General features: G+C 41.0%; 1 protein-coding gene across 1 annotated transcript in view; it reads left to right on the top strand.

Moving 5' to 3' along the window:
• The first annotated feature begins 11,525 nt into the window (after nt 1–11,525).
• The window catches only part of DISP3 (dispatched RND transporter family member 3), a 43,736-nt gene continuing 40,332 nt past the window's right edge, over nt 11,526–14,929 (top strand). The window contains exons 1-2 of the mRNA XM_074192191.1: nt 11,526–12,708; nt 13,882–14,101. Coding sequence (XP_074048292.1) covers nt 11,631–12,708; nt 13,882–14,101 — 1,298 coding nt within the window. The 5' untranslated portion in view covers nt 11,526–11,630. The remainder of the gene's footprint in view (nt 12,709–13,881; nt 14,102–14,929) is intronic.

The following is a 14,929-nucleotide window of genomic DNA, read 5'->3' as shown; positions in this document are numbered from 1 at the left end:
GGATTGAGCACAAAACATGCAGAATAGTTATGATCATTGATATTATTTTGGTTGTTGTTTATTTGGGTTACTATTGCCCTGGATGGAAAATGGACTTGCTTGGCATATTGACCCTCAAAATGCTTATTTGGCTGATATTTATTAAGCTGTAATGTTTACAAGTCGGAGGCCCTTAGTTTTCACCAGCTGTCAGCACCAGGAAGCCAGCCTCCTTCATCTGTTTCTTCTAAGAGTTCCCATGTCTTTGAGATTTCATCTAGATTCTACATCAGTACAATGAGGGGGTTGGTTTGCATATGCTATGAAGTGCCTTGCATCTTGGAGAGTCTGTTCTAACCCTGTCATTTGTTTTCCAGTTCCTCTCAGTTCTGACATTATGTACTAAGGTCCCTCCCAGTTCTGATGAGGCATGCTCTAAAATTCTTTCCAATCTGACTTTCTTTTGTTATTGGGTTCCTTTCATATAGGATCTAGGGTAGCTGATGATCCCTTTGGGTTCTTTTTATGTTCTAAAGTTCATTACCTCAGTCAATTTATGTTCTAAAATAGGAATGGACAAAAAACAGGCTGGGGGCCAAAACCATCCAGTTGTTTTTATATAGCCTGAGAGCTAAGAATGGTTTTTATATTTTTAAACACAATAAAATTCAATTTTAAAAATATAAAAGGCATATTTAGAAGCATAAAAAATGAAAAGAGAAGGGGCTTTGTAGATAGTAATTTGTAGATCCCTGTTTTAAGATCCTCTCTTGAATTTGACATTCTACATCCTAGGTTCCTTTCAGTTCTGATATTCAATGTTCTAGGGAGTGGAATGTTGGGTTCTGACTTATCATGTTCAAAAGTCCAGCTCATGCCACCTCTGACTGTCCATGTTCTAAGGTCCTCTTCAAATCTGGGCTCAAATATATAATAGCTAAGTAACCCTATTTGCCTTGGTTTCTTCATCTGTCTAATGAGGTGGAGAAGAAAATGGCAAATTACTCCAATATCTTTGCCAAGAAAACTCATGAAGAGTTAAGCATGACTGAAAAATTACTGAACAACAACAAATGGTATAGTAGAATTAATTCTGAGTCTGGGGTCTGGATTCTTGGGTTTGAGTTCCAATTCTAACACTTTCTGGCTGTGTGACTAATGGGAAAAAATAGCCTCTCTTAATTAATGAAGATGTTCATCTTTGCACTCTCTGTGTCACAAGGTTATCTCATAAACCTTAAAAAAGTAGAGAAATTAGACTTGTTATGATGGAAGGTTCTTTCTAGGTCTTATGCTGTTAAGATGGGATTCCTAGATTCATTATAAATTCCATCTGGAATTCTTGCTCACGTGTAAATTAAGTGCTCAGAAGTCCTGTCCTGAGGAGTTTTGTGTCTGAGAATAGGTTGGTGATTCCTGAATAAGTCAAAGCTAATTTCTTCTGCATTGAAGTCTGGTCTACAGCCCCATTCTCATCTCTTCTCTGATCTCCTTTGGATAGTGACATCTAGAAAATAACATATTCCTCCTGCAGAATTGCTGATTTGAATCCCACCTTGTGCAGGGTCCTCAGGGGAGCAGAAGTGAGATGTAGTATAGTAAACAAATGTCCTCACCATGAACTTAAAAAGACCACATTTTTGTGAAGTCTAGGTTTTAGGTATTTCAGTTTTCAGAGCATGCTGGCTGCTAGCCAGGGTCCTGAAATTGCCTTTTTATTGTAGTTCCTCCTTAGCTCTTGGTTTCTTCGCTGATTCAGAGGGTGATTAGCATGCCTCACTCCATCTTTATCTTGGTTTTCTTAATGTTTCTCCAGCCTGTAAACACAAGATAGAGTCATTGGACTATAGGCTAAATGACTTATCCAAGGTCATGGAAGTATAAATTTTCAGAGGCTGGATTCTGACTACAGAGTCAGTACTTGTTCCACTGATTAAAACAGTACTTTGAAATCATTGCATAAAAGATAATAGGGAATGATGGCAGGATTTTCTATGCAAGTGGAATGAGGCAGACTTTAGAGAAGTGATCCCACACACCATCACAACCCCCCCCCCACACCATCACTACCATATAAATACTTTTTAAAAAAAAATTTTTGCAAGGCAATGAGATTAAGGGACTTGGCCAAGGTCACACAACTAAGTATTAAGTATCTGAGGTTGGATTTGAGCTCAGGTCCTCCTGACTCCAGGGCTGGTGCTCTAATCCACTGTGCCACCTAGTTGCCCCCATATAAACACTTACAAAAAAACAGGAGCCAAGCTCACTGGGTGTTATTTGCCAAGAGGCAGATTTTTATTTGATATCAGGAAAAACTTCCTAACATTGAAGATATCCAGAAGGTTAATAGGCTACCTCCTAAGACAGAGTGAATTCTCCATCACTAGAGATCATCAGACAAAAACTGGGTGACCACTTGTTGGCTATGTTGTAAAAAGGCTTATTGTTTGACTATGGGTTAGAATAGATGGCTTCTAAAATTCCTTCCAACTCTGTAATTTTGTGACAAGTTAGGGACATGTGAAATGGTCTGATGGGCAGAGGCTTTCTAAATGCATCTCTCCATTTGCTGGGCAGATTATCCACAAAATAATCATAGATTTGGACATTGAAAGGACTTTAGAGACCATCTAGTCCAATCTCCTCATGTGACACATGAAATACAGAGAAATTAAATTTGTTCAGTCACAGAGGTTGCAAGGCTAGAATTCAAACCCAGATCTTCCCAGTCTAAATCCAGTGTCCTCCCAAAGGAAGAAGCCTTTTGGGGGCTTTAGTCCACTAGCATCACAGAGAAAATTCACCAAAAAAGGTATAGAAACACTTCCTAGAAATTTGAAAGCAATACAAGGTCCCCTGCCTGCCGAAGTCCCTGGCCTGGAAGAAGCTCTTTCAGTACAAAAACAACCTAAATTCATATATGCTGGGACTTCTCAACCAGTGGGAAAAAAGTTTACTTAAGGTAAGGTAGTGAGTTCTCCAACATTAGATGTCTTGAAGAAGTGGTCAGATAAGTAGCTGTCAAGGATGTTGTAAAAGGGATTCCTGGTTAGATCTGTGTTGATTAAATGGCTTCTGAGGTAGCATCCAGCTCAGAGATTCTATGATTCCATAAAATACATTTCCCCAGGACCAACGCCAAACCAGCAGACAGCAGTTTTTCCTTCTGAGATGCTGGTGATTAGCTCTTAATTACTCTTAAATTACTTATGTGTGTGTGTGTGTGTGTGTGTGTGTGTGTATGTGTATAGATATGTATTTTAAGTAGAATCTGCATGCCTAATGTGATTTTGTTGATTACATTTTAATAGTCTGTCCAAGGAAGGTGGGGGTAGATGAGAAGGAATTCAGTGATTTTTTTTTTCCTTTTAGAAAGGTAGAAACTTGTAAACAGGGCCAGCTGGAAGCGGTGAGAGTGGAGAGTTGTTGTGAAGTCCTATGAACAAGAGAATGGCTATAAACACAAGACCTAGGCTTTTTAGGGGCTGAGAGACTTCCTACCTAGCCAGCTGTCTGAATAAAAAATCCCTGTGCTCCCCAACCTGGAATCCATCTGCTCATTTTCTGTAGGGAAAGGAATCACTGAATCTGGAGAGACCTCCAAAGGTCAACTCCTCTAACCCCCAATACCTCCCACCAGATCACTTCAGGACCCAGGGAAGAATATTTGAAAGAGGCAGAGAAAGAGGCAGCTGGGATCTTTGAGATCTTCAGTTAGATAGATTTATTCCAGCCCACTCACTTTAAAAAATCACTTTAAAAATAAGTTTTAGTGATATATTTTTGTTTCTATACAAATCATTTCTAGAAATTACTTACTCTCTTATAACAAAGGAAGTTAAGCATAAGCACATTTAGCTAGATTATAAAATTATAGATTTAGAGATGGAAGGGACCTGAAAGGCCTCTGAATTTAAGCTTTTCATTTTACAGATGAGTAAATTGAGGTACAGAGAGGTTTCTAAGTGTCACACAGCTAGTAAATGTCTAAGATGAACCAAGGTCATCCTGGGTATGTATTTAGTATTCTATTATATCACCCTATCTGTTTGATATACATATATACATACATACATATATACACACATATATACATATATATATGTATATATATATATATATATATATATATATATATATATATATATATACCTTTTTCCATTCTCTGGGACTATTGTTGGTATTCGGTGACTCAATTCTTTTAATGATCTATTCATATTAATGATAATAACACTTTACAAATATTGTCTCATTTGATGCTCATGACAATCCTGGAAGAAAAATGTTTATTATTATTATTATTATTACCCTCATTTTGCAGATGAAGAAACTAAGGTAAACAATGGTTAAATGACTTTCTCAAGGTCACTTAGTAGTGTCTGAAGTCCCAACTGAACTCAGAACTGCCTGATTTTGAGTTTAATCATCCACTGCACCACCTATCCACCTCAGTTTATTGATGGAGCCATTTATATCTCCTTTTACTGGTTCTACTATTTTTTTAACCCTTCATCAATCCATCCAGATTGCCTTGCATTTCTTTGAGTTCTTTATATGTAGTGTTACATTGTCCACATATATCACAGTTTATGAAGCCATTCCCCAACATATCATCTCTCTCATTTTGCAGGGGAAGATCGGTTTGCAAGCTATCTTGCAACAAACCAAAATATCACACAGCATGGTATCCAGGGTGTCACAGGGTGGGACCCCAGGAAAAAGGCTACCCTAGGTTCTGAAGTTCTGATCCCCTTATAACAATAGCTCATAAACTTCACCAATGTGTTTACCTTTCAGTAGTCAATTAGAAGACAAAATTAGCTCAAAGCAAAAGCCTTTATTGAAATGACCGAGCAAGAAAAGAAACAATAAAACACCTTCCCTATAAATATAGGATTCACTCTCCTAGGAATGAGAGATTTCCTGATGCAAAATCCAGAATTCTTTTCATTAACCAATAATTGTCTCTTGTGCTTGAAGGTTTCTGAAATCCTTTCCTCAAAACAAGTCTTTGATACATGGGGCCAATACTTATATACTAATTTTACAGGTGAAGAAACTGAGCCCTTTGCTTAGAATTACATAGCCATAGAGAACTGGGGCTAAATTTAAACCCAGGTCAGTGCTTTGTGCCTCAAAGGGGCTGAGGAGAGGGAAAGACTGGGTTGATAAGAGCAGAGCCTAAGGGAGAGCTGTTTTTTTCTCCAGCTCCCAAAGGTATCTCCTCTGCTTCCTAAACCTACCCTTCCAATCAAATAATCCCCAATCACCCTTCACTCTCAATGTTCAAACATGAAGCAGCAGGCATCACTTAGTCCTTTTTGGTCCCTCTGTTGCTGCATTACGCTAATCAATTCTTGTCATTTTAAGAGCAAGAAAAACAAACCAGCCTCTCTGTGGTATGTCTTGCCTGCTGGGCTAGGAAGTCCAAACATAAACAGGACTGTCTGAGCCCAGGGCTCTGCCTTTAGGATGTGGGGCTCTCCTGTTCTTTCCTTTACCTGGGTTTCCTGATACCTCCACCCAACCCTCAGGGTCCCCACTGGTCTCCCATAGAGGACTGAATATGGATAGGACTAATAGGAAGCCTAGAATAATAGGATGAATCCTGGACTTAGAGTAAAAAAAACCGTACAGATTCTAATCTCAGCTTTAGCAGGTGACTAGGAGCAAGTCGCTTTCCTCCTCTCAGTCTCAGTTTCTTCATCTGGGAAATGTTGATAATGGAACCTGCATTATCATAAGGTTGTTAAAAATAGTGCTTTGGAAAATTCAAGCATGAATAAATATGAGTTATAATTTGCTTTTTATTATTTTATGAGGCAGTATAGTGTCTAGAATCCTAGGTTTGGAGTCTTTCTTCTATTGGGTAACTTCTCTCAACCTCAGTTTCCTCAACTGTAAAAGAAAAATCATATCTCTACTAATCTAGTAATTGTCTCATAGGGTTATTATGAAGCTCAGTGTGAAAGTGTATATTCAGTGCTTCAGAGCTCTAAATAGTATTATAGAATTGCTGATTATTATAATTGCAACTAGATAGCATAGTGACAAGAGCACTGGCTGACTTGGAGCCAGAAAAATCTGAGTTCAAAATCCTGTCTTAGAAACTTACTATTGGTATGACCTTGGGCAAGTCACTTAATGTCTCTTTCCACTTCTGTAAGATAGGGAGATGATGGACAAAGATTATCTTCCAGGGTTATAGTGAAGAGCAAATGAAATACCTTTGCAAACCTTAACCATCAGAATTCAACAAATGTAATAGTACAAATATAATAGTAAGAGGCTATAGGACAGAACATTATAGTAATAATAATTGATGGCATTTGCATAGTACTTTGATTTCCAAAATACAAGTCTTATTTGATCCTTATAATAACTCAGTACATAAGCCAATAGTATTAAGGCCTCTCTTATAAACATTATTATCCTCATTTCATAAGAGGAACCTGAAGTACCTAGAATTGACCTGTCATTGCTCACACAGGTAGCAAACATTTGAGGTGAGTTTCAAAACTAGTTTTCTATGAACTTCTACTGACTTTCTTCTGAGTCCAATGTTGTAGGAAAGAGAGGGGATTGCTAAAATAAGTACCTGCCTCAGGTTCAATGAGGCCATGGCAGAGCAAGGTAGATAGATAGCACCCTGTTGTTTGAATGGGGGGACTAAGGACCAAAATGTTGGAATCAGTGTTCAGGGGACCTTAGGGGAAAATGGGGAGTAATGGGAAGGGAAAGGGATGTGTCCGTAGAAACTATGGAATCCATTCCCCTGCCTTCATTCTGTTACTGTATCTACTCCAGGATCCTAATAACCCTGCACTGCCAATATGGAGTTTCCAGAACATTTTCTTACTTACTTCAGTCCAACTCATTTGACCAAGTTCTTCCTAAGCCCAGAACCAGGAGATGAAAGAACTGGGCTTTTGCCTAATACCTCACCTCTGGGTCCTTAATGAACTGAAATGAATGTTAGTGTTGCATTAAAGGATCTGGTTTGGATCCCTTGGGACAACCACTTCATCATCTGAACCTTGGTTACTTCAAAATTTTTCAAAAATCTATTTTAAAAAAATAGATGACTGGACCAGATGACTTCTAAAGTATCTTCCAATTTAAATTCCACAAACCCAACCCCTCTTCCCACCTCTCCTTTTCTGTTTTTTAAATTTTTTTCTTTTATTAAAGATATTATTTGAGTTCTACAATTTCCCCCCATCTTACTTCCCTCCCCGCCCCCCCCACAGAAAGCAATCTGTCAGTCTTTACTTTGTTTCCATGTTGTACATTGATCCAAATTGAGTGTGATGAGAGAGAAATCATATCCTTAAGGAAGAAACATAAAGTATAAGAGATAGCAAGATCAGACAATAAGATATCTGTTTTTTTTCTAAATTAAAGGGACTAGTCCTTGAACTTTGTTCAAACGCCACAGTTCTTTCCCTGGATACAGATGGTATTCTCCGTTGCAGACAGCCCCAAATTGTTCCTGATGGTTGCACTGATGGACTGAGTGAGTCCATCAAGGTTGATCATCACCCCCATGTTGCTGTTAGGGTGTACAGTGTTTTGCTGGTTCTGCTCATCTCGCTCAGCATCAGTTCACGCAAATCCTTCCAGGCTTCCCTGAATTCCCATCCCTCCTGGTCTCTAATAGAACAATAGTGTTCCATGGCATACATATACCACAGTTTGCTAAGCTATTCCCCAAATGAAGGACATTTACTTGATTTCCAATTCTTTGCCACCACAAACAAAGCTTCTATGAATATTTTTGTACAAGTGATATGTTTACCCTTTTTCATCATCTCTTCAGAGTATAGACTTGGTAGTGGTATTGCTGGATCAAAGGGTATATGCACATTTTTGTTGTCATTTGGGCTTACACCTCTCCTTTTCAACAGCCCTCCTCCTTGCCTCAAAGAATATCTAATTGAAATGATAATAATAGCATTTATGAAATATTTTAAGTTTTTCAAAGTCTATGGAAGAGATGCTATTGTTATCTCCATTTTATAGATGAAGAAACTGAGACTGAGAGGCTTGTGGTCCTTCCAAATTACTTTGTTATCAATTTTCTCTTTATAAATAAGTGTATTTTTCTCTCAGTAGCTTATAAGCTTCTTGAGGAAGGCAGTGGCTGAATCACTTCTGTCTTTATAACTTAAGTGGAGGGGAGGGACACAGTAGATGCCCTAATAAAGGTTTGCTGATTGATTAGTTTTGACCATAAAAGTTTATACAGTTATGAGTTTTATTGCACACACTGACACCAAGGTCCATGGTGCTACAGTGGTCCTAGGTAGATGCGTGAGGAGAGAACTGGGATAGAGAATCTCTATTGTCATCTAGTGAAGCAAGAGAGACCAAAGGGGTATGAACTCCTGCTGGATCCTGTGGAGGATGCTGTGGCATCCTTCTCCTATCCCCCTCTCCTCCCTCCTAACTTGGGTATAACCACTGTGTTCTGGGCTGCATTTGCCCTGTAGCCAACACATTTCACCCTCCACCCTCCTTACTGAGACCTTCCATTTCCCTAACAAGGAGAGCAAGGGATTGCTTTGAAAGAGGCAGCTTTTTAGAATATAAATGGTAGGGGTGGCTAGGTGGTGCAGTGGATAGAGCACAGGCCCTGGAATCAGGAGTACCTGAGTTTCAAATCCAACCTCAGACACTTAAGAATTGTCTAGCTGTGTGGCCTTGGGCAAGCCACTTAATCCTATTTGCCTTGCAAAAACCTAAAAAAAAAAAGAATATAAATGGGGTTTCACAACAGTTAGCCTTCCCCTGAAACCCTTGCCTAGAGATTTTAAAAAATATGAAGACTGACGATTTTGTCCATAGGAATATTACATATCACAGAAATCTTTTCCCTTCTACCAGTCCTCTCTCTCTTTTTTCATGTCTTTTGTCCACTTGTTGGTCCCCCCCTTTCCTTTCAGCTCCTCTCAGTCTTTTCATTCTCCCACCTCAACCTAATCTCTCTCTGTTTCTCTCTGTCTCTTCTCCCCTTGTCTCTTTCTGTTTCTCTTCTCTCTGTCTTTTATCTCTTTCTCTTCTGTCTCTCCTCTCTGCTCTCTCTCTTTCTCTCCCCTTTTTCTGTGTCTTCTTCCACCCCCCTTCTCAGTGTCTTGAAATCTCTCTTTCTTTCTCACCTCTCTTCTCCAAAATTCTCTTTAACCTCTCATGTACCCTCTCTCCCTCTTTTTGTCTTGGACTCTCTTCCACTGTCCCCATTTGTGTTCTTTCTTATTCTCCATCCTGCTTTTAATCTTTCTCTTCTTCATGCCAATCCTCTTTCCCTTTCTCACATTCTTGCTTTTACTCTCTACCCCCACTTAAGTCCCTAATCTTTCTCTTTCCTTCTTAAGCCCTTTCTTCTTTTCTCTTACTCTCTCCTCCCGCTCCTCATCAGCTGCCTCCTTTCCCTAGAAAGGGAACATCTAATTGAAATGAAGCACACTGGAGAATTTTAATCGGAAAGTCAGCATTAATTAGTCAGGTCGGGTGTAATTAGCTTCCTCATCTCCCTGCCTCACTCTCTAACTCGATAATGGCTCATTTTCATCCAAAAGGAGGGCAGGCTGGGTGGGGGAGAGCAGGGCCCTGGTTGCCCAGTGGTCCCTGGGTGGACTCTGGATTAGCCCTGGCAAATTATGGGGATCCACTGCTTGTCCTTTTTGTTCTCCTCTCCTTTCTCACCCTGGGAGGCCTGCTTAGTCATGCCCTCCTTGTTGCCTCCCTCTTTTTCTACTTAACTCTTAGGGGAACTCATAGAGTTGCTGGGGATCAAAGGCAATCATAGAACCTGCAAGGAGAAGAGGCATCAGAGAGCCATCTAATGTAAGCCCCTTGGTCTCTATTAGAGACATAGATGGTGTGCTAGGAGGAATAGAGAACTGACTGCTGGATGATGGTCAGGGTCCAAGGCAATCTTGATAGGAATGAATATTTGACTAACAAGATGAAATGGAATAGGGATTTAAAAAATATCTTATCCTTAGGCTCAAGAAGTCAGACATAAAAGAACCAAGGTCTAACAGTTTGCCTGAGAAAGATCTGGGGGTCTTGTTGGGATCCAAGCTCAGAAGGAGTGAAAAGTGAGATATAGTGATCAAGATATATCACGTGACCATGGGCTGAATTGAGAGATGGCTAACTTCTAGGAATGAAGAGACCCTATAGTGTGCTGGAAATGCTTAACAATCTGCATTCAAAAAATCCAATGTATACATTACTCATTTTTAAGTTTCATCTGCATTATCATTATTTTCTTCATCACTTTCCTAAACCTGAACAATCAACCCAGCAATAAACTAAACTCTGATTTGTGGTATTTGCTGATTTCTAAGATGTTAAGGGCTCTCAAGAGATCCTGGAGCTGGCTCCAACACTGAAGCCTGCCCTCAACTGTATCCAGAGTTGTGTGTTCAGTCTTGAGAAGTAGCCAGAGAGGATCAACCAGGGCTTCAATGAAGGGCATTGCAGTCATTCCATGAGGATTGGGGGTGTTTAGCTTTGAGAAGAAGACTTAGGGAGTCATGCTGACTGTCTTTAGGGCTATTTTGTATGGAAGGATTAGAACTTCTTTGCTTGACCCCAGAGGGCTGAACCAAGAACTCGGAGAAGTTGCTAAAAGAGCAACAAAAATGTCCTAAGTAATTAGACCATTGTAGAAGTAGAGTGATGGGGTCGCTAGGTGGCACCATAGAACAGAGAGGGCTGGGCCTGGAGTCAGGAAGACTCATTTCCTGAGTTCTAATCTGACTTTAGATTGTTGTTTGAACCTGGGCCAGTCACTTAACTCTATTTGCCTTAATTTATTCATCTGTAAAATGAAGTGGAGAAGGAAATAGCAAACCACTCCAGTATCTCTACAAAGAAAACCCCCAAATAGGGTCACAATTGACTAACATCATATGGAAGTAGAACAAACTGTTCAGATACAGAAGAGTCTTCTTTCTTCCTCCTGGAAAGGCTTCAGGCAAAGTCTGAAAACCTCTCATGAGGTAGACTACAATGGAGATTCTTGTCTGGTTATGGTTTAGACTAGACACCCCAGATTCACAGCAAGCTGGAGATTCAAACTGAGATATTTTGATTTCAAATTAATTTTTTTTTTAGGTTTTTGCAAGGCAATGGGGTTAAGTGACTTGCCCAAGGCCATACAGCTAGGTAATTATTAAGTATCTGAGGCCAGATTTGAACTCAGGTACTCCTGACTCCAGGGCTGGTGCTCTATCCACTGCACCACTTAGCCGCCCCTCAAATTCATTTTTGACTCCTTTTACTATATCATATTAATTCAGAACTAGCAAAGGCTTTGGACAAAAAAAAAGTTTAAGGAATGGGGATCTGAGAATCCTAGAGTCATGGATTTAAACATCGAAGGGATCCTACAGATAGTCAGGTCCAAGCGCTTCATTTTGCAGATGAGGAAAGTGGGATCCAGAGAGATTTTGATTTGCCCAGAATTACACAGATAGTAAATGTATTCTTATTGTTCTTTTCTTAGGGGTTGGAAGGGCAATGCCCATTGTCCAGGGAAGATGCCAGAAGATTTGGTGGTCATCCTCTGACCTCAATTCCAGACCTTCCCTCAATTCTTGAGCCCTGCCGACCTCTTCTCTTTTTTTGCACAGACCATGGATGTAGAGGATGACCCACTGCTGCAGGAGGCTTGGCTAGATGAGGAAGAAGAAGGAACAGAAGAAGAGACCCCAGTGGGATCTCAGAAACAAGAGCCAGGCCCTGGAATGAGGAGGCAATGTTGTTGGAGCTCTGGGGTCCCACACATCTTGCCACCGGCCTCTGGATTCTGGAACACCCTAGGTTGGGCCTTCACCAATCCGTACTGTGCGGGGCTTGTCCTCTTTCTTGGTTGTGCTATCCCAACAGCGCTAGCAGCCCTCATGTTCCTACATTACCCAGCCTTGGACATTGATATCTCATACAATGCCTTTGAGATCCGCAATCATGAGGCATCCCAACGCTTTGATGCCCTAGCCCTAGCCCTCAAATCCCAGTTTGGTTCCTGGGGACGCAATCGGCGTGACTTGGCCGACTTCACTTCTGAGACCCTGCAACGTCTCATCTCAGAGCAGCTGCAACAACTACATCTTGGAAACAGCTCCCAACCTGCTGCCCGCCTCCGGAGGGCCATCCCTGCATCCAATCATCCCACCAGACACCAAGTCTGGCAGGACAGCCTGGTGGTCAATCAGAAGACACATCCCCAGAAGGAAGTTGCCACCAATCAGAGTGGATGCTTCCAATGTGATACTCCAGTTGCTATGAGATTTGGGCCTGATCAAAGTCAGCATTCTGATCCTCCACCCCTTGGGGTGTCCCTGTCTAATCAGAGTGGGAGACTCCGGAGGGGCACCTCTCATTGGGACTACTCTAGGGCTTATGTGAGTGCCAATACCCAGACCCATGCTCACTGGCGCATTGAGCTCATCTTTCTGGCCCGGGGTGATACAGAGAGGAACATCTTTACCACAGAAAGGCTGGTCACCATCCATGAGATTGAAAGAAAGATCATGGACCATCCAGGCTTTCGGGAGTTTTGCTGGAAGCCTCATGAGGTTCTCAAGGATCTACCTTTGGGTTCCTACTCTTACTGTTCCCCCCCCAGCTCTCTGATGACCTACTTCTTCCCCACAGAGAGGGGGGGCAAGATCTACTATGATGGGATGGGCCAAGACCTAGCTGACATTCGGGGTAAGGAACCTTTTAAGGAGTGGGAACCAGGAAGGGACAGAGTCAGAGGTTGGGAGGAAGCTGGGGCAAGCACTGAAGATGGTGAAGCACCATGGAAGCTAAGTCATAGGGAAAGGAGTAGAGATGGAGGAAGAACTAAGAAGGGGACTGGATGCAGTTGGGCTTTAAATGTGGAAGGATCTGAAGTTCCAGGCTCTTATCCTAAGAAACAAGTTATGGGATTGATTGTTGTTGTTGTTAAATGGATCTAGGGATTTCCCTCAGGGCAAGACACTTCACCAATTCTGGAGAGTCTGGTGGCCAAACACATCCCTACACATCTTTCTGCAATTTACAATCTTAGAATTTCCTGAGGCACAAGAAATTAGGTGACTTGTCCAGAGTCACAGAGTCACACAGTGTTCAAGTTAGATGAAGTGATTTGTCCAAGGTCACAGAGGGAGTAAGTGGCAAGAGTCAAAATTTGAGCCTAATTGCTTTTACTCCACATTCAGAGTAAACATAAAACATAAAAAAGGGAGAAGATTGGATTAGAGATCTCTAGGGAATCCTTTCATTCTAAGTGCTGTGAATACTTGGAGGGTAGTTCAGGATGTTTGGGAACCTCCCTGGCCTTTGATGGTGCTATCATCCTAAAAGTATGGTCATCCTGAAACCATTCATCTCTGAGGGAGAGAGAAAAATAAAGGAGGGAAGGAGAGAAAATTTGGGACTCTGAGAAACCATTACTCTAATTTAATGATGGAATGCATGTCTGAGGAGATGAGGGAGGAGTGACAAGAGAGAATCCTTGGACAAGTCTCTTCCCATCTCTACAACTCTAATGTACCTTAAGTCTCTCCAACTCTAAATTAAGCAACTGAGAAGATGAAGAGAACTGTGGGGTCAATTTTAAGCTTGTTCTTGGTACAGTCAGGGCAAAAAAAAGGGGATCTTAGAATCACAGGTACCAAGCCAGGAGGGTTCCTAGAAACTCTGTAGTCCAACCCTCCAGTTTTACAAATGAGGAAACAGGGCCGGAAAGATTAAATGACTCGCTAAAGGTCACACAGTGTGCATCAGAGGCAAGTGAGTATCCTTAACACTCTAACTGCAGTCCTGAGTTAAATCCAAAGGCAGAGGAAGAGAGGGCTGGGGCAAGTACTAGCTTTCTATGTCTTCCTATCTCTCCAGGTTCCCTAGAGCTTGCCATGACTCATCCAGAATTCTATTGGTATGTGGATGAGGGTCTGTCAGCTGAGAACCTAAAGAGTTCCCTCCTCCGAAGTGAGATCCTGTTTGGAGCCCCTCTTCCCAATTATTATTCTGTGGAAGATCGCTGGGAGGAACAGAGGACCAAGTTTCAAAGCTTTGTGGTCACATATGTTGCTATGTTGGCCAAGCAGTCTACCAGGTGAGAAATGCTGTCCTAGAGATTGGGGGTAAGGAGGTGAGAAGGTGGGATGGGAGCTACTGGGACACCAGGGCTGAGATTTATCTTAACTCTATCTGGGGCTAAATCAAATATCTATCTATCTATCTATCTATCTATCATCTATCTATCTATCTATCTATCTATCTATCTATCTATCTATGAAACCATCAAGTCCCCAATCATCAAGTCTTTTATTTCAAGCTAGACTTCCCTAGTCCTTTGGTTGGAAGTTGGAAAGAAAAATACATTCTGGGATCCAGGGTCAGAAGGTCACATTTCCACTGGAAAGTAAACCATAGTAAAAAAACTATAATGGTCCCAAGAGGAACAAAGGACAAGCAGTTCAGGACTGGTCAGGAGCCCTAGAGAAGGAGTATGGTACAGGAAATAGATGGCTGGGTTTGGAGTAAGACAATTGGAATTCAAGCTTCAATTTCTTTTCTATTGGTATGACCTTGAGCAAGTCATTTTCTGGACTTCATATTTTCTCATCTCAAGGAAAAAATAGTTTGATTAGATGACCTCTAAAAAGCTCTTCAATTCTCAGTCTTACAATTCTATAAACAAAGAAAGATGAAAAAACTGCAACTCCCTCTCTTCGTTGTAGACTTGGGAGACTCTGGGGCTGGAACACTGCATACACTATCAAATTTGATTGATGTATTGGTCAGTTTTTTTTAAAATTTCTTTCATCCTCCCCCTCTATCATTTTTATTCTTTGCTACAAGAGATGGCTAACTGGAAAGGGGAGGGAGGACATCTGGAAATGAAACTGGTATTAAAAACAAAATATTTCAATTATAATTA

The sequence above is a fragment of the Macrotis lagotis genome, chromosome 1 (assembly GCF_037893015.1).
Source record: "Macrotis lagotis isolate mMagLag1 chromosome 1, bilby.v1.9.chrom.fasta, whole genome shotgun sequence".
Classification (NCBI taxonomy): domain Eukaryota; kingdom Metazoa; phylum Chordata; class Mammalia; order Peramelemorphia; family Peramelidae; genus Macrotis; species Macrotis lagotis.
The sequence above is the reverse complement of the archived record's forward strand: the minus strand, read 5'-3'. Positions and strand labels throughout refer to the sequence as shown.